At 42.7% G+C, this 22614-nt stretch overlaps 1 protein-coding gene across 2 annotated transcripts in view; it reads right to left on the bottom strand.

Moving 5' to 3' along the window:
* Window positions 1–15149, bottom strand: part of TEP1 (telomerase associated protein 1) — a 36428-nt gene extending 21279 nt beyond the window's left edge. For both annotated transcript variants that reach the window (XR_012494795.2, XM_074327946.2), the window contains exons 1-12: window positions 14996–15149; window positions 10821–11500; window positions 9533–9715; window positions 9093–9227; window positions 8194–8355; window positions 7611–7772; window positions 7224–7301; window positions 5943–6067; window positions 5568–5725; window positions 2913–3022; window positions 2292–2382; window positions 1874–2063 (exon numbers count right to left, since the gene is read on the bottom strand). Coding sequence is in view for 1 of the 2 variants with exons in the window: in XM_074327946.2 (XP_074184047.2) it covers window positions 1874–2063; window positions 2292–2382; window positions 2913–3022; window positions 5568–5725; window positions 5943–6067; window positions 7224–7301; window positions 7611–7772; window positions 8194–8355; window positions 9093–9227; window positions 9533–9715; window positions 10821–11477 (2051 nt within the window). In the remaining variant the exon portion in view is untranslated. The remainder of the gene's footprint in view (window positions 1–1873; window positions 2064–2291; window positions 2383–2912; window positions 3023–5567; window positions 5726–5942; window positions 6068–7223; window positions 7302–7610; window positions 7773–8193; window positions 8356–9092; window positions 9228–9532; window positions 9716–10820; window positions 11501–14995) is intronic.
* Window positions 15150–22614: the final 7465 nt, after the last annotated feature.

Below are 22614 nucleotides of genomic sequence, written 5' to 3'. Positions count from 1 at the left end.
ATGGTCTCACTCCTAGTGTACAAAGGGTCGCCTATGAAATAGTCTTAGAAAAAAAAGTTAAATCAAAATTATTTAAGCCTTTGGGTTTAATGCCTAGGGTTCATGAAATAGAGAAATAAGTTAGAAGACACCACAGGGAAGTAGACAAATCTAGAATATGGGATATTCTGTGGGGCCCTTGAACCTGGTTTCCACGGCAAGTCAATGGCATGAAAACAATTAAAAGATTAAAAGAGATTTAAGAGACTTAATAACCAAATGTAATGTGGATGCCTAGTTTCAATCCTGATTTGAATAAAACTGTGAAATAGTAGTTTTGAGACAGATGAAAATTTTTAATATGAGCTAGACAATAAATGATAACACCAAGGAATGTTTTTCAGGTTTTGTTAAGTATATTGACATTCTGATTACATAAGAAAATGTCTGTTTCAAGAGACACCTGAGAAGTAAAATAAAATGTGTCATGTTATTTGACATTTGCTTTTAGAAACATCTTCAAAGAAAGGAAAAAGAAAAAGAAGAAAGGGATCAGAAAAGGAAGAGTGGTAAAATGTAGCTAATCACTGAATATGGCTAACAGTCTCATGGGAGTCCATTATAGTATTTTTCATAATTTTTAATCTACAGAATTCAGTAATGTCAATCAGTGCTACCCAACAGAATTAAAATACAATTAATGAAAATAAATTAAAATTACACATGTAATTTAAAATATTCTGGTAGCCACATTACAAGTAAAAAGAGGGTGGCCAGTTAGTTCAATTGGTTAGAGCGCGGTGCTCTTAATAACAAGGTTGCCAGTTCAATCCCCACATGGACCACTGAGCTACGCCCTCCACAACTAGATTGAAACAACTACTTGACTTGGAGTTGATGAGTCCTGGAAAAACACACTTAAATAAATAAAAGTTTAAAAAAAATAAAAATAAAGTAAAAGTAAAAAGAAACAGGAAATTAATTTAATATTACATTTAATCTAATATATAAAAATATTTTCATTTCAACATTCAACTAATACAAAATTATGAATGATAAATTTTAAATTATGAATGATATGTTTTTTCATGCTGTCCTTAAATCCAGCATATCTCAGTTATGACTAGCCGCATTTCAAGTGCTAGGCAGCCACATGTGGCTGGTGGCTAGCTACCTTACTGGCCAGCAAAGGCTTACTGTTTGGACTATAGCTTAGGCTTGATTCTTAATTGCCCTGTGTTCAGCCTCTGATCACTGATTCAGGACATTCCTGGCCACTGAGGTCTACCAGAAAGTCAGATGAGCCCTGCCTTTGCCTTGAATGAAAATGAATGAAGATACTGTTGAAGCAACTGAAAGGACAGGTGCTGGGCCTTCGTTAAGCTTACAGAACAGGTTTTGTCTGTGTTTGAACCTGCTTGATAACATGAGTCAAAAGAAAAAGGAAAGTAAATGGGTCAGAAAATACAGAGAGAGAACAACAAAAACAAACAGATTATCACAGAGGAGAAAAAGAAAGAAAACCATGAACCAGAGCAGAAGCAGAGAAAACACTAGCATGCACAAAGAGAAAGGGAGATGCTACACAAACTCCCGGAATCCATGGAAACCAATAAAACAATCACAGAGAATAGAGCAGAGACCCAAACACAGATTTAGTTTCATGCTCTCTATAAGACAATGTTAAAGACAAGGTTTGCTGTGAAAGAGACAATTGCAACCAGACAAGTCTGAGCCATTGGGATGACTGACAAATGTGTCTTTACAGAATAAAAGTTGGGGTTCCCAGATGGCTCCCAAACCTGTCAGGGTACCTCTTGATGCCCACTCTTTGCTCCCAGGTAGCACGTGCACGCACGCGCGCGCGCACACACACACACACCCACACACACACCTGGTCCTGTGTATTTTCAGCTTCTCCCGCTTGAGTTGCTCATACATCACAGGCATCATCATTGCTGCCCGAAGTTCCCGACGACTTAAGTTGTGGAGCTCCCTCTGCCATTTGGCACGCCTCTTGCCATTTCTTGAGTTTCTAATCATTATCCGCCTCATCAGTTGTGTGTTGCAAGGAAATGGCAATGCTGTGTGGTGACAGGTAAGTATCTGAGTCAAGCAGCTTCTATTCCCTCATCTTTTTTTCCCATCAATACCTGTCCTGTACCCCAACCCTTGTGGCTAGCAAGCGTCTAACCTCTACCTATCCCACACCATGAGACTGGAAGGCAAGAGGCTAAAAGTTAACAGTCATGCTGCCTCATCTATTCTCCAACATGAGAGACAAACAAGAGTTGGAAGAAGAGAGATAATACCTTTATTTTTAAGTTGAGCCTCAAGGTCATTGATGGAATCATGGGCATTAAGGAACCTGAATGGAAACTGCCGACTATGGATCACAGATTTCTGGAAAGCAAGGGAGGGGTCATGAGTGTGTGGGGCATCAGGGGCCTCCGTGGCCAGGAGGACAAGATAACCACTCTAGATTTGAGGGGAGGTGAGGAAAGACAAGATGGATATTAGAGAAGAGATACAGAGAAAGGGAGGGAGAGATTAAAGAAAAGAGAAAGTTGTCATATGAGAATACGAGAAGAGATAAAGAGGCGAGGAAGTAACAGGAGAGCCGCTTCTCTCCTGTCAGACTCCCTCTGAAGTCAGTTAAACCACAGAAGTGCCTCTTCCTGGTAAATCACTGATCTCAGAAAAGAAAAAGGAAAATTCTTATACTCTAATTTCTCCAAGTGTTGATGAATTCCCCGAACTATCTCCCCCAACCTATCGGTATCTCTGTACCTCTTTATACGCCACATGAAAGTAGCTTGGTGGCCATGACCTTCCCCAGCCACTAGAAAAAGCCTGGCTTCCAAAGCTGCAGCAGCATCTCCACACCCACCTCCAGTGGCTGGGCCATGCAGCTCCCTGCCCCTCACACATACCACATGCTGGAGTCTCTGCAGGACGAGCTCATGGTGGCGGGCACTGATTCCGACCCGCAGCAGGTTGCACAGATTCCGAAGCATGGCCATGAATGGGAGCTTCCCATTGTCTGCAGAAGGTCGGGCACAGAGTGAGCAAAGGATGAAGGATGAGTGAGAGAGGTCGGAAACCAGAGCAAGGACTTCAGAGGTCATGTAGAAAATTCAGGATCGAGGGAGTGAGGTAAGATATGACCTATCTCACTCAAAATGTTTAAAGTTCTAGAAAGAAAAAAAAAAGGGTTGGCCTGAAGTCTGGAGAAAAATTTATACAACACTGTTTATTGGGTGGCTGTTTCAATAAACAACTTATGTTATCACTTTGTCTGTTGGCTCCAGCCCTGAGATTGGGCTCAACTTGGCAAAATGTATTCTCTAATCTGGAGTGATGATTTCCAAACTTTTTAGATGGCTAAAAGAGAAATTTCCTAGTGCACGTCTGTTTATGTATAAATTGTATACATGTAGTACAATCATTAGTTAATATTTCAAGGCACAATATACACTTAAGGTTCACCATTAATAATAGTGAGTGTAAATCCATATTTCAAATAGTCTTCTTGATACTTTTTAAGTTTTCTGGCAAACTTCTTGTAAGGTCTGATTAGTCATTTTTCACTTAAGAATAGGTGAAAAAGACTTGCAACAAAGCACAATTTCACCTGTCACTTTCTTATTGTTCACTTGTCCCTGTGATATTAGTATTATCTTCTACATAGTTTCTTAATCATAATCTTTTTAAGGCTTATGTACATTTTAGAGGGTTATTTTGTTTAATACTGAATAATAATTCTAAATCCATTCATGATTCAAAGATAAGTTGCAATGTTACATGATGTAAAGACCAAAAAAAGCGAGGGAGCACCATCAATGCCCTCATATTGTGGAACTCCTTTTCCTCAGTAAACCTCAACTGTCATGTGTGACACATAACCATATACCATATGAGCTAAGAGACGAGGGGTTCAATCCATAAATAAATATTCGAAAATTTCCTCCTATCTTTTATATAAATGTAAGCATAAGTAGGAGGTGTGATATTTTTCCTAAGTACCAGAGGTACATTAAGACCACTTTAGAGACCAGGCCTGTCGGCCCTACACCCATACACCAACCATCACATGCATTATCAGCAGCTTTCATTAGGAGAGCAGAAAAATTAGGTTGTATACACAGTATGAATGATGTATAACAACTGATGAACTATTGTATCCTTTGTAAAGTCATCTCTCAACTTTTGCTATGTATGAAAGGTTTTTTAGATCATTTTGATAAGAACTTAAGTCCAATATCATATTTATGATCTAGAAAATAACCTGAGTATTTGTCCTATAAATTGAGAAATTCACTGTTTCATCACAAAAAATTTTCAGTTAAGGAGCCTGTGGTCTCCAAAGAGGGGTTTATCATTTCAAACCCAGGTGCATATCTAATTACATTTTATCTTATATTTCATACTTATATTTATATATTTTAATATTTTCTGTTATTTATTTACATTTACTTTCATATCTATATATAATTATATTTTATGTATTTTTTTAAAGTACATTACTTATTTGTACATGTACAAAATTTAAAAAATACATATACATATATTCTGGTGTATTCCAAAAATTTTTTTGCAATATATGATTAAAAAAAACCTGGAAACCAGTGTATTAGACTATGGGCATTAGTCTCAGCCAAGAAAAATATCACAGTTTTAATTTTCAGGGGCAGAAGGAGGAAGTGGAAGTTTCTTTATTCTACTCCACCCAAAGTTGAATCAATATTGGGGAAGAGGGATATTGTCGGGAATCTGTGTGTACATGTGTGTATTTTACTCCCCATGTGATTCTGATGTGTACACCACCAGTGACAACCACAAAGTGAAAGGAGTGCTAAGCAGCTGAGCAATTCAAGCTGCCCTGAGTACAATCTATAAACAGCATTTCACAAAGAAATAAGGCAAAAGCCAACTTGGGCTTCTGAAGCTTCAAAACATGAAGTCTACAAAACTCAAGCAGTCAAAAGTTAGATGTTTCTTAACAGAAAGAAGTTGACTTTAAATTTTCAAAGACGAAAGAGGAAGTAAAAGAAAACAAAATGGAATAGAAAGAGGCTTCTATAGATAAAAATAAACTAACAACGACAACAACAACAAAACAGAGAGAAAGAGGAGATTGAAAGTAAGTTGATACTCCCCGATGTGAACTTTTTTAAATGAATGTAAACAAATCACCTAAAATGTCCATGTCTCAAATACAGAATTTGTGGAGATTCTACTAGGCCATAGGCCAGTCAGTTCTACCTTGTTTGGATGAGTTACACAGATATTGATACAATTATAATTAGAGAGAAGGAAGGTGCCGCTTTTGTTCTGTGTTGATAAAGGCTTGTGTATCACCTAACCACATCTGGAATAATAACCTATCTATGATGCCAATGCTACTCAAAGCAGGAACCACTGTCCACTTAGGTGGACAATAGCAGACTTTGTAAGTCAAATCATTTTCAGTGATGCAACTACCACACAAGAGAATAAGTGCATCATGCCATAGAAATCTTCTACTAAGGGCCCAAAATGGAGAGGCATAAATGGGGAAGGGAGTGAGATAGTCAAGGTTACTCTACCAATGAGTTCCTCCCAGACGGAAGCTTTGTTCCCCCGCAAGCTCAGCTCCCGCTCCCAGGTGTCTGGCCGAGACAGCTTCATCCGCTTCCCAGCTCTACTAGAGTCCCATGGCCCAGGGAGGCGACTTCGAGAAAAGGCCTGTAGGTTGGAGGGGTATCTGGAACAGAGGAGGAAAAGTTTATCATTTCAAACCCAGGTGCAAATAACTCAGGAAAGAATAGGTGAGTCAGTCGAAGTCATTCAGTCAATGTTTACAAGCCATGGCGGCCCAAACTAGCGTTGCTGGGGTCAGAACTACAGGGATTGGGGCCATGGATGTTGAAAAGTCATGGCGTTGCCCAGATGGAATGTACATTCAGGGTGTATCTTCTCACTTGTAGCCCAGCAGGGCCTGGACGTGCTGGGCAGGCTCCTGGATATGCAGTCGCTGTACCAACTTCTTCAGGGTGAACCTTGGCTGGTTCTTTTTCTCTGGCACCATATTATAGGTCTTCTCGAACTGTGGAAATATCCCCAAATCCCACAGGGGTCATTTAATCTACAACCATGGTCACTTTCTTCAGAAGGCCGAACCTAAGATCACCCTACACCTATGAGGTCATTTCTTTCTCCAAAGTGGATATGGGCAAAGAGTGGCCATCGGGGGTGAAAATCTCTAGCAACAAGAGTTCCTGTGGTGAGCATAAAATAGCAGTGTTTTGGGGTCACTGTTTCATTTACACAAGATTAAACTATCCATGGTAAAATGGGATGATTGGCTTGTGAAAAACAAGATAGGGGTAGAATCAACAGAGAACATCTGTTCTTAGAGGAAAGGAAAGAGAAAAGCAGCTCTTATTTAGATCTCTGAGACTTGGAACAAGTCAATGGAGGCATCAGAACAATGCAGGCTGTGAGGAGTTAAAAAACTAAAAGATGTTGGCTTCCAGAATCTTTTATGGCAGAAGAGCTAAGTTCAGGACATATTCATAGAATGAAAAGATCACCTGACCAACTTAGAATGTATTTTCTTGTAATGCTAATATATATTTTCCTAATAATCTATTTTAATGATATGATGGTGATAGCTATCACTTAGTGCCCGGTATTGTTAGAAATACTTGAAATACAATAGCTGATTTAAGCTTCACAAAAACCCAATGAAGTAGGTACTGGTATTATCCTCATTTTATATCTGAGGAAACTGAGGCAAGATAGGATCAATCATTTGGCCAAAGTTACATAGCCCCCAAGCGCTGGTGGCGGTGGGATTCAAACCCAAGTGGTCTGAATGCAGATTCTATGCTCTTAACCACTAAATGCAATGCCTTATTTGTCATTAATGCAGAAAAAAATTGTTAAATTTGTTTTTAAAACTTCCTATGGAAGGTAGATATTTCATGTCTTTAACTCATTTATCCAGCTTGACACGTCATCTATCAGTAAAGTATAATACCAAGGAGAGCGAAATGGAAAAAAAAAAAAAAAGAGCCTTTTCCAGTATTCTCAAAACCTGACCCCATAATCACAGCTGAGATTCCCTAGAGGGGAAATTGGCATGGGCCTCCCACACTCAGTATTCGTAATATTTCTAAACCAAATGGAATTCCATTTCTAAATATCAGTTGAGAAAAAATCGTACATGCAAGTATAGAACCCCAGAACAAGGCACTCACCTTCTCCTGTTCATCTTTAAGATGTTGAAGGCACTTTGGCAAATATCGCTGTGTCTCAGAAAATGGACGCTCCGTCCTCTGTAGGGACAAGAGAAGCAGTTTCAAACAGGGAAAGGAGGTTGTCCCTGGAGAAATCCATTCCAATAGCCCCAAAGGCCCATCTCCACAGAAAAGGAAGCCAGACAGGAAAGAGGCAGCCCTGCCCTCTCTGCTCCCTGAGCTCTATCCGGCTCCTTTGCATTTTTCTGACTCCTTTTGTTCCTGGTAGTAGACACATGCCAGACGCTTGGTGTGGGATACCCCAGCGCCAGCATGTTCCTTTGTCCCTCCCTTTCCAGAGAAAAGGGACCTGGGCTGTGAACGATCAGGGTTGAGGGAGGAACTGACTGGAGGGCGAGGGGACCGGCGGAGGCGTCTCTTGGCCCGGTGCTTCCGAGGGTTGTACTTGGCCAGCTGGTACTCATCAAACTGGGCAAATTTGTCCATCATAGCAGCACGCAGGCAGGCAGGCAGGGGTACCAGCTTGTTCTCCTCTCTTTCAGCCAGGCTCTGTCAGGGAGACAGAAGAGACCACCAGGAGAGAAATCCAAACGAACGCTCCAAAACAAAACAAGACCCTTCATGGGGTTAAATGAGAGCATAGAATAGGAGGCGAGTTCCCAGCCCCAGCTCTAAAATGATAGTTTCTGCGGTACCAGGTTAGTCAGTAGACTTCTATGGTTCTCATTTGTTTCACTGTAAATACGAGGTACAGAATAAGACCAATTTTTCTCAAACTGTGGTCTAGCCCTTCTCAATCGTATTCTCCCCTTTGGGCAACCCAGCCTGGCACAGGGAGATGCTGTCCTGTCTGGGCACCAAGGTTGAGGACAGCTGAGGGGAACCAAACTTAGAATTTCCTCCAGGGATGCAGTGAGCAAAGGAGAGGGAACCAAGTGAGGGCCAAAGCCCAGGGAAGTGGGTGCCATACCTGGTAGAACTCGGCTACCTGGATCCAGTCAGAAGGTAGCTGAACAATGGCACAGAAATATCGTCGCAGGTGGGGACGGCAGACTGGCAAGAAGGCAGCAATGGCCAAGACCTGGTTGGCCACATCCCGGACATTCAGCTGCTGCCTGGCATACAGAGATGCCTAGGGCACAAGGTGGGGAGCGTTGGCATCTCAGCCACTTCTCCCAGAACTTCACGCCCTAAACTAACTTCTTATCCAACCCACCTGCATAAAACCTTTCCTGAGCCCTCCATATTGCCTGTAAACTATAAAGTCTAAGCGTCTTGGCTTTGCATTCTAAGTCCTCCATAATCTAACCCGTATCCATCTTTGCACCATGTCTTCTCCTGAGGCTACTGATCACCTCCCAAGTCAACCAGGCCCTTTCCTCTTTGGAAGACCTTCCTACCACCAACATCTATCAAGACCGACCCAGGGTTCAAAATGCTAATTAAACCTGCCATCTTTCAAAGCCTCATAGAAAACATTTTTCCCCTCTTCTTTGCTTCTGAAACATTCACTACCTACTACACCAATTGCATTTACATAATACTTGGGAGTGTTTTGCTGAATTAACAATACCATAAGCTCCTTTAAGACCCACTCTGTGGGTATGATGCTCAAGGCCTAGCACTGTATACTTAGCTGTGCACTTGCTAAACAAGCAAACCTTGGTATACTCCTTCCAAATCCCACCTTCTCCACTCCTCAAAGAGAGCAGGGACCAGGCCACAGACTCACCTGGACACCCTACTCCCTTCCTAACTGAAGCTCCTTCTACCTGCAGCATGAATCTAGTCACCATCCCCTCACATACCATAAGCACATTCCCTAGCTCCCAGCTTCCCACTCCCATCCCCTCCTTCATGCCACAATACCTTGAGGATAAACTCAGGCTCCAAGGGACCAAGTTCATTACAGACTTCCAGGAGCGAAGTCTTGGTAGGGTCGGCTGCATCTTTCATGTTTACCTTTGATGCCACAGTAGAGCACAGCAAGCTCATTAGAGCCATCTAGGAATTGGGAACGAGAGGGAAGGAAGGAGAAACGAGCTAATAAGGGCCAACTTCAGCATCTACTCAGGCCAACTTACAAAATCAAGGACAGAGAGAATGGACCCCAACTCAGGAAGATGTTTGTCCAACTGAGAGGTTAGAAAAGGGCACTAGGAAGTGAGAAATAAGAGCTGGGTAATGCCCCGTCCTTCCCCTTCTGTCTGTGGAGGGGATCTGGCTCAGCCTTTGGGCACCACTCCTCCCACCCACCCGACACCCTTCCCTCCACCACCATCACCTCTGCCCCACTCTGGAACTTTTACCTTCTTTTCCTGAAGGACCTGGTCAGTGAGCTCAGGACGAGATTCAGAGTCCCCATCAGTGAGCTTCAGGGCCAGCTCCTCCTCCACCTCCTCCTCTCCCAAGCTTAGACTATAAAAAGGCATCTGAGCCTCTGCCCATTCCTTCTCTTCTGGCTTTTTCTTTTCTGAAGAGGACCGGTGACCCTGGAGATAGTGGCAGTTATTAATCACAGCATGCACCTACAGCCCCTCAAATACAGACAGATCTGAAGGCAGCTCCCAGGTGGAGGAAGAGTCCACATCTGTCTTCTAGCACCTAAACTCCTTTCTCTTCACACCCAGTACTGATCTATCCTGTCTGACGTGGGGATTTTACCGTCACACACACCATCTTTCCCAACACAACCTTTGCTCAGATGCTTCATGATCTTCCCCTTGCTTTTCATCTCTTTATTGACGTCACAGCCTAGGAGCCTGGGGTCCCCCATAACACACCTCCTATGACGCTATTAAAATACTCTGGAGTCAGAAGAAAAAGGGCCACATCCCAGGTGAATCCTCCAGCAACCTTGGGCTACTTAACCTCTGAACCTCAGCTTCCTCATTCCCTCCCACCTACCTGATGGGGCCATTAGAAGACTAAACGGGATAGTGCATCTATGAGTCTTAGCAAATTGCAAAGCCCTAATAAATGTAAGATGGCAGTAGCTGTAATCCTGACAATGACCCTGTGAGGTAGATTTTCACTGACCTCCTTTCGAATGTAACGAAATTAAAGCTTCAAAAGTTTAACAGTCTTGCCCAAGGTTGTATGGCTTGTAATTGGCAGAGACAGTACAGGGCTCAGATTGGCCTTTACTTCAGTCCAAATCCCGAGGTGTGTTTGTCTACAACTCTGACCTGTATACTATATGTGCTCATATATGTGTGTATAAGGACATGTGTTTGTACAAGAACATACAGGAGAGTGGGCCAGGGTACAGCAGATGTGTCCCCTGCCTGATGTAAGATCTCAAAGTACTTGATCAACTCTGCTACTGCAATAGCCTGCTGGCTTTCCGCCTGCAGAGGCTTTCTAAGGACAGGGCCTAATTTTGCTCTATTGTCCAGAACCTCTGCATTAGATATGCAATAAGAGTAATGTGCTGATGAAGATAGCCCTGAAGTAAAGGGCACCTCCAGAATAGGATCTGAGGAGAGAAGGTACAAGACACAGAGCAGCATAGAGAGATGCTATGGCACTGAAAGTTAGGGACTAGAGCATCCAACAGACATGACTGGAGTCAAGACAAGTGCCTGGAGCTATTACCAAAGCTGTTTCCTGAGCTCTCTCTGTGGCAGAGGTGGGTTTCAGGGCCCTGGGGCAGGTCAGAAGGCCTAGTCCCTCAGAGAGGCTCTGAGCCCTCCAGGTTGGTGGCTCAGAGAACAGGTAGTTGCTGGTGTTCAGGCTGCACAGATCGGCTTGCACCAGGTGAGGTAACTGGAGACAATGGAGCAAGGGGCTGGCAGACACGGTGCTCTTTAGAATGGGGAGTGTGGCCAGGCACCGGTTCTCCAAGGAAAGAATGTCCCGGTGGGCAGACACATGCCCATGTGGTTTCTCCACGGTCTTCAGGTCAGGAAGTGTGGCCAGGCACCCATTCTCCAAGGAAAGGATGTCCAGGTGGACAGACACATGCCCATGTGGTTTCTCCACGGTCTTCAGGTCAGGAAGTGTGGCCAGGCACCGGTTCTCCAAGGAGAGGATGTCCCGGTGGGCAGACGTATGCCCATGTGGTTTCTCCACGGTCTTCAGGTCAGGAAGTGTGGCCAGGCACCGGTTCTCCAAGGAGAGAATGTCCCGGTGGGCAGACGTATGCCCATGTGGTTTCTCCACGGTCTTCAGGTCAGGAAGTGTGGCCAGGCACCGGTTCTCCAAGGAGAGAATGTCCGGGTGGGCAGACACATGCCCGTGGAGTTTTTCCATGGCTGGAGCCCAACCAGTATATCCTAGAAAGAGAGAAAGACAGATGCTGAGCACTTGGCTGCACTGGGAGCGCATTTACACAGGGAGTATATCTTTCCCAGAGCCCTCCTGGTAATGCCAGTGACCTGCAGGCAGAGAAGCAGTGTTTCTTTTTCCAAGACTAGGTTCATTATAAGGATGTATTCAGGGAGTGTTCTACAGAGAATACAGGGAGTATTCTAAAGGAGAGAGTAGGGAAGGATAAGGCAAAAGCTTAAGAGAAGTTAGAGAGAGAGAGAGAGAGAGAGAGAGAGAGAGAGAGAGAGAGACTGAGAGAGACTGAGAGAGAGAGATGGTAAGAGAGAGAGAGGCTGAGAGAGAGAGAGAGAGAGAGAGAGAAAAGAAGGAAGGAAGGGTCTTCTCATGAAGGGGTAAAGGAGCCCCCCAGGACCACAGGAGTGATCCCAACTTAGTACAGGAGCCTCACTTGTAACCTAGACTCTGGATTCTTAGCTCCAGAGAAACAAACATTTTGATCAAGGTGTCTACATTCACCACCTCAACTTGCTTGCCTCCTACTCACTCTTCAAGCAACTAAATGGGATTCTGTGCCCATATTCCTCCAAGGCTGTCCTCTTAGATCACTAATGGAATTCTTACTTCCACAAAAAGATAAATGCCTGGCCCCTTATCATACTTCATCTCTCAAGTAGAATATGATTTTGTTGATCACTCTCTCACTGAAACTCTCTTTTCCTTTGGCTTCCATGGTGCTACACCCTGGATTTCCTCTTACAGTTCTGACCACACCTTCTTGATGGTTCCTTCTCTGCCATTCTTTGAATATTAAAGACCACTTTCTCCTTAAGAGTTCTCTTCTAATCATTGTACATACCTTCCCAGCATAGTCTCACCTATTCTGCGGCTCCGAATAACATTTCTATGCTGGCAACTCACAAAGTTATTGCTTGACGTAGATCTTGTCTGAACTTCATACTCATTTATCCATTTGCCTGTTGGACATCTCCATTTGGATGATTCAAAGGTACGCAAAACTCCATACATCCCAAATGTGTCATCTTTCTCCCACTCCTACATCATCCCCAAATCCATCCCTCCTCTTTTGCTCCCTCTACTTACAGGGATTTGAAGTGAAATAGATTTGAGTTTAAATCATTGGGACCCTGAATCCACTTGGGACCTTGGGTTAGTTACTTAAACTCTCTGTGCCTCAGTTTCCTCATCTACAAAACTGAAATAAATATCTCCCCCTCCAGAGTTGTTATAGGAATAAATTGGAAAAAATATATTAAGGACTTAGAGCAGTGCCTGGAGCTTAGTAAGTGTCCAATAAACGGAATCTATTGTTAGTTGTTGTCACCCAGTAAAGAAGCAAATCCTATTGACAGTGTCTCTCTAATCTATCCAATTCTCTCCATTCTTCCTGCCATCACCTTTGTTGAACCCCTCCAATCCATATGGCATGCAGTATATAGATCTATCTAAAGGAGCTCCCCAATATATACCCCAGCCACCACTTGCTACATCATGTTTATCATGATAAAAAATTTTGTTTGCTTATTTGCCGACCTGTTCACTATTTCTCCTTACTAAAACAGAACTACCTGTGGGTCGGGGCTCCTTTGTCTTGTTTGCCTCTGTAGGCTCAGCACCACACACATAACCTGGCTTCTGATCATCTCCCAGCCTCATCTACCGCCACTCCCATCTAAAGCTAAGCTTCAACTATCCAGCTCTTTTCAGCTTATGAACTGCCAAGGTATCTCTCGACTCTGGATCTTTGCACAGGCAGATGCCTGGAACACTCGTCCTTGTACCAAGACCACCCCTTTTCCCAAGTGCTCCTTTACCAGGCCAAGTTCTACTTTCCTCTCACTCTGCAGGCCTCAGTTTAATAGTCAGTTCCTTCAAGCCACCTTTGCTGACACCCAGCCCCCGTCTAGTTTAAGTAGCCCTATGTTCTCAAACACCGTATCTTCTCTATCATAGGACACATTGTCTGTCTTATAACTGCCTGTTTATTTGTCTTTCATCCCATTAAGTTCCTGAGGACAGAGACCCTTCTGGCCTTGTTCACCACTGATTCTACAGTGATGGGTTTCAGAGGCTTTTGGGAATCTAGTGAAAGCTATTGAGCTTTTTTCTCAGAAAAACATGAGTATATACTGTTTTGCACTCCATTTTCCAGGGAGTCCATCCATGGATCTCAGAATCTCCATTAACTGCAAATTAAGAAACTCTGCCTGATAGAGTTCTTGAACTTATATCATTAGGACTGTATTTACTTATTTATTTGGGCAAATGCTTATTTCCTATTTACATTTAAGTATTTTAGGAATAAGGATGTTGTTAAATCAATCACTTAAACCTTAAATGCAACCGCTTGTGGACAGGGACATAGAATACTTTCAAGAAAACCTGAATGGACTGACAACCCAGATGGCTCAGTTGGTTAGAACGGAGCTCTGAACAACAAGGTTGCTGGTTCAATTCCTGCATGGGATGGTGGGCTGCACCCCCCCACACACACCCATTATTGAAAAACTGGCAACTGGACTTGGAGCTGAGTTGTGCCCTCCACAACTAGATTGAAGGACAATGACTTGGAACTGATGGGCCCTGGAGAAACACACTGTTACCCAATATTCCCCAATAAAATTAAGAAAGAAAACAAACAAAAAAAGAATGATGGCCTCTGTGCCCTGCACACTTCTCTCATGTCTTTGCACTATATAAGCCACCAGAGGAAAGAGTGGGGAATCTCAGAATTAACTCAAGATTTTTTTTTTAAATCTCAGAACAAAAATTAACAGAAAAATACAGTTAAATAATTTTTTGTACTCTGGAGTTTGTGAAAGAATCACCTGCAAACTACAAATGAAAAGTCCCCGCCCCACATTTCTAGTTCCATTCTCCAGGGATAACCACTGCTAACAGTTTTACATGAATAGTTTCAGACACTTTCTATGCATATACAAATATATGTATGTCACTTCCACCACCACCCTTTTTTGTCTTCGCTTTACATGAAGAGGGTCATACTTTAGACACTGCTCTGCACTTAGTATGTCTTGAAGACCTTGCCACCTTGACACATTAATACCCACCTCACTTTTAAGTTGGCTGTATGATACTCTATTGTGTTTAAGCACAACTGGGGTTTCCATGACTACAAACAGTGGTCAGACCACCGTTGTTTGTGGCAGCTACTCTCTCCTAAGGAGCACACAGACCAGGGAAGTAAGAGACTCATTCTCACTTGGTCTCTTCCTTCCTCTTCCGGTGTCCTTCCACGCCCTGCCCCCTCCTTCTCCGCTGGCGTTGTCATCTGCCCTGCTCACTTTTCCTTCCACGCACACACACACACACACACATCCTCCAGCAGCTACAGGCAGGAGCCGGGCTGACAGACCCCACCGGCGTTCGCCCCACCTAAGTCTAGGCCGTGCTCGGCCCTTCCCACCGGCTCTCGGCTGCCGAGCCCAGGGCCCCAGACCCCGGGCCAGGGATGCTTCTACCTGCGCTGGGACCCTCCCCGGGGCTGTAGAAGAGGGTTGTCTGACGCGGGGCTTCTCGGTTCTCCGCGGCAGGAAGCAGGAGGCGGGCTCTGGGCTCCGCTGCTGGGAAGAGTGGGAGCGGGAGGAGGAGCCGGGCAGGGCGTGGAGAGAGGACTGCTCACGGGCGGGCGGAGATGCGGGCTGGGCCCGGCAGCTGCTGGGGGGCTGTCCGCGGGGACGGCAGATGCTGGGCTGGCGGTGCGAAGGCCGAGGATATTGTAGCCTTTTCTGGGGCCTGAGTTTGGTTCCCCTTGTTTTTTCTCAACCTGGTTTTCCTTTCTCCTGCTCCTCAGGCTTCCCCCTCTACCAAAGTCCCCCTTTTTACTAAATTTCCTCTCCTTTCTCCTGTTACATCTTGGAACACAGGTTCTTGAAAAAGATTTTAGCATGTTCGCTGCTTATCTGAACACCTTTTTCCTAGTGTCAAAGATATTGGACTCTTAATACATCCTAAAATTACTTTATGAAAATAAAATTAAAAGGAGACAGTCTAAAGTAATGGCCTGTAACTAGGTGTAGATATGGAATAATTAAGGCAGGGAGAACTGAGAGCAGCCCATACAACTTCTGGGGGAAATCCGTGGGTTACAAAAAATCTGTTTGGAGCCATGCTGAATGGCTAAGGCGGAACTGTTTCCCACAAGGTGGGACCAGGCTCAGGGAAGAGAAGTGACCTTTAGGATAGTAATGCTAGTGCTGTTTCGTAAAAGAGCAGGGTCAAAGAGATAGCAGAAGAAATATATCTACCTCGTATAAAACAGATTGTCTGTCTTCTGGAAAATATCCAGATAAACCACCTCTGCCTTGTAATACAGAAAAATCTCTCCACTGACAAGATATTTACAAACTCCAAATTCAGCTTTTCTCTCCCAGGGACAGTGCTAAATGCATATTGCCAATATTTGTTTCTTTGAGTACTACTTTTCTAAACTAGCCACTCTCTTGAGTTTAAGAAATTTTTCTTCAGATTATTGTCTGATTAAACCAGGGAGTTCTGCCAAACAAATAACTATACCAGAGCTGAGGAGGCATCCTGTTCCCCACTGGGATCACTCTCATGGAGTTATCTTATTTTTCTCATTTCTAAGTTCTTAAAGGATGACTCACTTTCTCCTCCATATACAGCCTACACCTCTAGCTGTTGATCAGTGGCATTGAGCTGCATTGTCCAACTGACGAGTTCAGTGTTCAGACTGATTCCTTTCTGGGGGCAAAGGAGTGCCATCCCCTCAGCCCTTAAAAGCTTCTCTTAAGGGCCTTACGAGCTATTAAAATTGCTCACCTCTTCTGATCAGTTTCATTGCACACTTCTTGTCCTCCCCCACTTTGATTCAACAAACACTTGTTAAGCACCTATCAAGTGTGAAGGATAGTGTGTAAAATGTATAAAACATGCCTTCTTCTAAAGGCTTCTTGTCACGAAGGAGACAGACATATGCAGAAGTCACAAAAAATGCAAGGTGGATTATGAGAAGTGCTATGTTCCACTAAGGAATAAACTATAGGGTTATGTGAGGGAGGGACCTGGAGGGGACAGACTTTGAACTGGGAAGGGCAGACTTCTGATAAGGAATGGAGAAGAGAGTGAGAGTCTGGGGAATATAAAGACAATTGGCTCCACCAGAATTTTTTCCCCTTTGAATAATTGTCTTTAAATTCACAGCTTGTGTTTCTGTTCAGTCTAACCAGTGCCAACTTCAAAGCATCACACAAGTTATGATATATGGGCAAGCACTTACTTGGTAGCACCTGACATCCCAGAGGAGCCCTCCTGGGCCATCTGAAAGTCATGGAAGCCAATCAGCAGGTTATGTCAGCTTCAGGGCCTTCTCCCTTCTGATTCCTCTGACATTTGGTCTCTGGTCTGTTGACATTTACTAACATCTTTCTTCAAGGTATGTTTCGCACTGTGAGCCATCCTGCCCTGACTAGTCTCCCTTACAAGTAACGATAGATTGAAGTGAGCCACAAATTTTTTTCTTCTACTCCCATTGAGGAGTGGGGTCTGATTTCTCATTTCTTGAATCTGTACTGACTTAGTGACTTGCTTGACCGGTATATGTGGCAGAAGTGACATTCTGGAGCCTCTGAGGCTAGGTCAAAGAAACTTCTTGCACCTTCCACTCAGGACTCTCAGGAATATGTCCTCTGGGATCCCTGAACTGTCAAGTCCAATTACCCTACCCTTAGACTGCCATGCTGAAGAGGCCATGTATAGTTGTTGCACTTAACCATCTCAGCTGAGCTCGGCTTTCCAGCCAAGCTCACCAGGGCACCAGATATGTGAACAAAGCTGTATTGGGCCCTCCAGACCAGCCCATCTACCAGTTGAATACAACCAAGTAATTTCCATCAATAAATATGGAACAGAAGCATCATCTAGCTGAATCCTGCCTAAATTTAAGTGAAACCAATGACACATAAGCTCATGAGAAATATGGTAAAATGGTTGTTGTTTGAAGTCACTAGGTTTTGGGCCATTTTGTTAAGCAGCATTAGATGACTGGAACACCAAACCTGCAATGTTTAAGGCTAGTTTACATCAGATTACATTGTAGGCATCCTACTCTCCTTAAACCTTCTAAATCACCCAATTCCTAACGTGATATAACTGTGCAATAGTTTCATATAGTAGAATTGCTCATCTTGGGAAGTAGGTTGCCGAGATAGATGCCAACCTCTGTGGCATATGTATCTGCCTGGACAAGGAGACTCAAATACATGGGATTGGTTACACTCCCTCATTCATTCAACAAATATTTATTAATTGGTATCATCAAATTAATCAACATCCAAACCAACCCCTGGGTTGTATGCAGTGAAGTCACATTTCCCTAATAGTTGCGCAGCCCCAGGTTAGGGTCAACAAGTACAGAGAAACACTGTGGTGACTTATAAAATTCAGTACTCCCTCCCATCCTTGGGCACTGGTATCTGGTCTTTGTAATCAGAGAAATGGCCCTGTTCCTCAGCCTATAGAGGTATTGGGAAGAGGCCTTGACACAAGACAATGAACAGATTTAATATATTGTTCTATATATTCTTCTGTTTTGCGTAAAAATTTAGTATCAAATTCCATTCCCCATTGGGATATTTGTTAAAAGTGTTAGCACTTAAAAACCCCTGCTGTCTAAAATTCAGTCAACAGGGAACTTTAGCACTTGCTCTTTGCATATTAGCAAACACATGTTTGAACAGACAAAGTGGTCAGAGGCCATTTTGGATGGCAACATTCTAGATTAGTAGCCACAATAGAAATTTACCCAAATTAACTACAGAAGTTACTATAGACAGGCACTCTAGCCAACCTCATTATCAGAGTCCTAGCCTCTGAGCTCTCTTTCTAGGTATGCTCTGGAGGCTGCTGTGAGACCTGCTGGACCTGGGCATTTAGATGATGAGGGGCTGGCATTGTAACTTTAATTTTTGGTAAATCCATAAAGAGCAGGTAGTCTATAGAGAAGGGACTAGAACACATATTACATCAGATAATCCCTTAGCACTGCTTCTTGTGAGGGCCTGGCAAGAGGTGTTCCATGCTGTGGACTAGTGATTCTAGAGGCTCTAAACAGCCTGAACAATCCTGCCCCTAGTTTGCTAGCCCCATTTTAGCAGTTGGAGACAAACGGTTATCACTTCCCTAACTGCTCATTCACTTCTCACTGGACAGTTAGGCCAAAGGATTCAAATGACATACTCTTTCAATGTGTTCATGGAAAATGCCACCAGGGCAATAGTTCATTTTAACAGATGGTCTTCTGCAGGCAATCATGCTGAAAAAAATGTCAAAGGGACTAGTTCTGTCTCTGACCAGTTTCAAAAGCTGGTCAGAGACAGAGCTAGTCTCTTGATGCCCAGTCCAGTGTTTGGCCATAGCAGTGTCTTCTCCCTTTGACATTTTTTTTCAGCATGATTGCCTGCAGAAGGCCACCTGTTAAATGAACTATTGCCCTGGCAGCTTTTTTCATGAACACATTAAAAAGTATGTCAGCAGTTCATAAGTGTTGGAAGATAGAGCCTGCCTGAGGACTACAGACTCATACAAAAAAGTAATCATATTAAAAACATGATCAGATACGTGATCTCACACAGGATTTGAGTGCTGCCTCTGGGTGGAGAGGGCATTTAGAAGTAAACTTTGTATGTCAAAATAGTGGACTTAGGGAAACATTTTAATTACTTGTAGGAATAATGAAACAAAATATGGGGATTAGGATAGTCCCAGGAGAACTGGAATACTTGGCTACCATGTGAGTAATCCAAGATGGGGGTGGAGATTGTATAATATGGCATGATAATTAAACATGCACTCTGGAATCCAAGAGATCTGTGTTTAAATCCTGCTCTGCTATTGATGAGCTGGGTAAAGCTAAGCTGCAGAAGAAAATAAGGTAGGTAATCACATAACCCTAAACAGAACAAGAGACTGGTCATGAGTCTGCAGTAAAATCCAGTGATGCTGGAATGGTAAAGGGGTCAGCCAAGGTCCTTCATTTGAAAAGTTTCATCTCATGTATCATACTCATAACAATCCCTCATTCAACACATCCTAATAAATGAAACAAACTATTGAAAGTGAGAACACTTTACTCTAGCTGAGTTTCTTTGAAATTCACAGCTAGAATGTTATAAAAGTTGGGGGTTAGACTCCTCGAAACCATGTCTCTAAGCTTCCAATGCCATTTATAGCCTTCAATTTCTCCCACTTGTATGAGTTTCATGAATAAAGCCTGCCCCTCCACGGAGGTGGAGATACACTGGAGAGGTGGCATAAAAAGAAAGCTGGCTCCAAAGTCCTTCTACTTAAGTTTAAATACATGTTCAACATTTATAAACTGTGTGACCTTACATGAGTAAATTTACTCCTCGAAGCTTCAGTTTTCTTAACTGTAAAATGTGGATAAAATAGCACCCTCTTTTTATAGGTTGTACAGGCATTTAAATGAGATCATGTATACAAAGCAATTAGCATATAGCCTGGCACATAGCAAGCCCTGAAACAATGTTAGCTATAATCTAAAGCAAGCAGTTCTTATTCTGTTAAGAGAGAGTTAGCTTTCATTAGTGACAATTTGCTTGAAAATTTGCACTGGGGTTCAGATTGCAATTTGCTTGAAAAGTATGCACTATGGTAATGAGTCAAGCTGGTATAGAGTTAGAAGAACTCTAGCCCCTTAAATGCTTTGGTGACAGCTGGAGTCCAAATGAACCCACATCCCTATGTCAGGAGCAATATGAGGCTGCAGTAGGTGGAGATAAACCTTGTAACCCTCTGCATGGCCCTCATCGTCTCAGGGGCCTGTCGCTACAGCATACTGGCCACCTTGTTTGGCATCATCTAGCTCACTGATATAAAGGATGTGGCTTGAGAACTTGATTTACAGACTACCAGGGCACCCTTTTCCAAATGTGCCTAGAGGTACTTAAGAGTATTCCAAGCTCTGGGGCTCATACCTATAGTAACACTATGACGTGTATAGTATCAGTATTATCCCTAGTTTATGGATTAAGATACTGGCATTCAAAGTGATTAAGACCTTTCTCATCATTACCAAAACAGCAATTGTTTTGGGGCTTGAACCCAAGTTACTGATTCTAATTTAGTACACTTTCAACCTATATGTATTTTTTTCATTATTCTAATCAGAAATGCAGATTATTATATCTTATATGCATATATTATGTATGACAATTAAGTTCGCAAACTCATCCTAGAAAAAGTGCTACATACCTCATTGCTGAATATCACTATGGTCACCTTCAAAGTACTCCCCTTGGGAAACTATGCACCGATGCCAGTGCCTAGTCCATCCTTCATAGCAATTTTGGAACTCTTTTTCTGGAATGGCCTCCAGAGTTGTTGTCTTAATACCCTTAATGTCCTGAAAGTCATCAAAATGTCTTTCTTTAAATATGTCCTTTATCTTCGGGTAAAGAAAGAAGTCACTGGGGGCCAGATGAAGTGAGTAGGGAGGGTGTTCCAATACAGTTATTTATTTACCGGCTAAAAACTCCCTCACAGACAGTGCTGTGTGAGCTGGTACATTGTTGTGATGCAAGAGCCATGAATTGTCAGCAAAAAGTTCAGGTCATCCAACTTTTTCACGTATCCTTTTTAGCACTTCCAAATAGTAAACTTGGTTAACTGTTTGTCCAGTTGGTACAAATTCATAATGAATAATCCCTTTGATTTCAAAATTGGTTTGCAACATTGTTGCAACAAGTTCACAAACTTAATTGTCAGACCATATATATGTGTATATATACACACACACACACACACATATATATACATATATATATATATATATATATATATATATATATATATATATATGATAGTAAAATAAGACTGGGTCTTACATTAATTTTTGCTCCAAAAGATGCATTAGAGCTGATTGGCTAGGTCTTATTTTTGGGGAAACACGGTATATGTATATATATATATATATATATATATATATATATATATATCCAGGAGCTGTGATAAATTCACACTTTTCTACCTATGACCCCGTGATATCAAGAGTTAGCCAGTATTTTAATGTAGTCTATGGCTCTGAAAGAGCAATTTTGACTGTCTTGCCTGTAGACCTAAATTGTGATGTTTATCCCAGTCCGCCTCTTGGTCCTTATGTACAACTATGTCACCTGGAAACTGCTCTCCTGAAAACCTTCCTTTTCATTACTCAGACTGTGCCACATGCTTTGGCAGCCTACACTATATAAAGAAGGGTTTGAATTATATGATCTCTAAAATGTCTTCATTCTATGATTCTATTAAATAATCTTTCTGGGCAGCTTTTTATTCTTTTGGTTGGACATTGTTGCTTCTACAGCCGAGACTGTCTGTCTGGATAAATAATGGTTGTTGGTTTTGCAGCTAATAGGGTGTTTTCATGTGACATTTTTATCCTCCTTTTTTTTTTTTTTTCTTCCCATTTTTAAACCTTGTCTCTTATCAGTTTTCCAGGTGTCCAGGGCATAATATATATAATGAATTTGATAGACAAAATATTGGGAGAACAGTTCAATTAGGTTTCTATTTCAATAGTTCAGAATTACATGATGAGTCAAGTGAATAAAAAAGATAAGGGCGGGGGGAGCACAGCTGAACGGCTCAGTTGGTTAGAGCTCAAACTCTCAACAAGGTTGCCAGTTCAATTCCCACATGGAATGGTGGACTGCGCCCCCTGCAACTAAAGATTGAAAATGGCGACTAGACTTGGAGATGCGCTGTGCCCTCCACAACTAGATTGAAGGACACAACTTGGAGCTGATAGGCTCAGGAAAAACACACTGTTCCCCAATATTCCCCAATAAAAATAAAAAAATAAAAAGGTAAAGGAAAAAAAGCTCAAAATAATTACCAAGATTCATGTCTAGGAATAAGGGAAAATGATGGTACCAACAAAGCATGATGAGCTGGAACTCATTAGAGTGGTACATCCAAGAGGAGCTGCTGAAAAAAAAGCAGACTTAGAACCTGAAACCTGGAGACTTCTGCTGCTAACAACTCCCATGTGCATATTTTGATCCCTTCGCTGTCAGCTCCACGGGGATGGAGCTAGGCCCTCTTA

The sequence above is a fragment of the Rhinolophus sinicus genome, chromosome 3, assembly GCF_057876585.1.
Source record: "Rhinolophus sinicus isolate RSI-liver-muscle chromosome 3, RSI-T2T, whole genome shotgun sequence".
Lineage (NCBI taxonomy): Eukaryota > Metazoa > Chordata > Mammalia > Chiroptera > Rhinolophidae > Rhinolophus > Rhinolophus sinicus.
The sequence above is the reverse complement of the archived record's forward strand: the minus strand, read 5'-3'. Positions and strand labels throughout refer to the sequence as shown.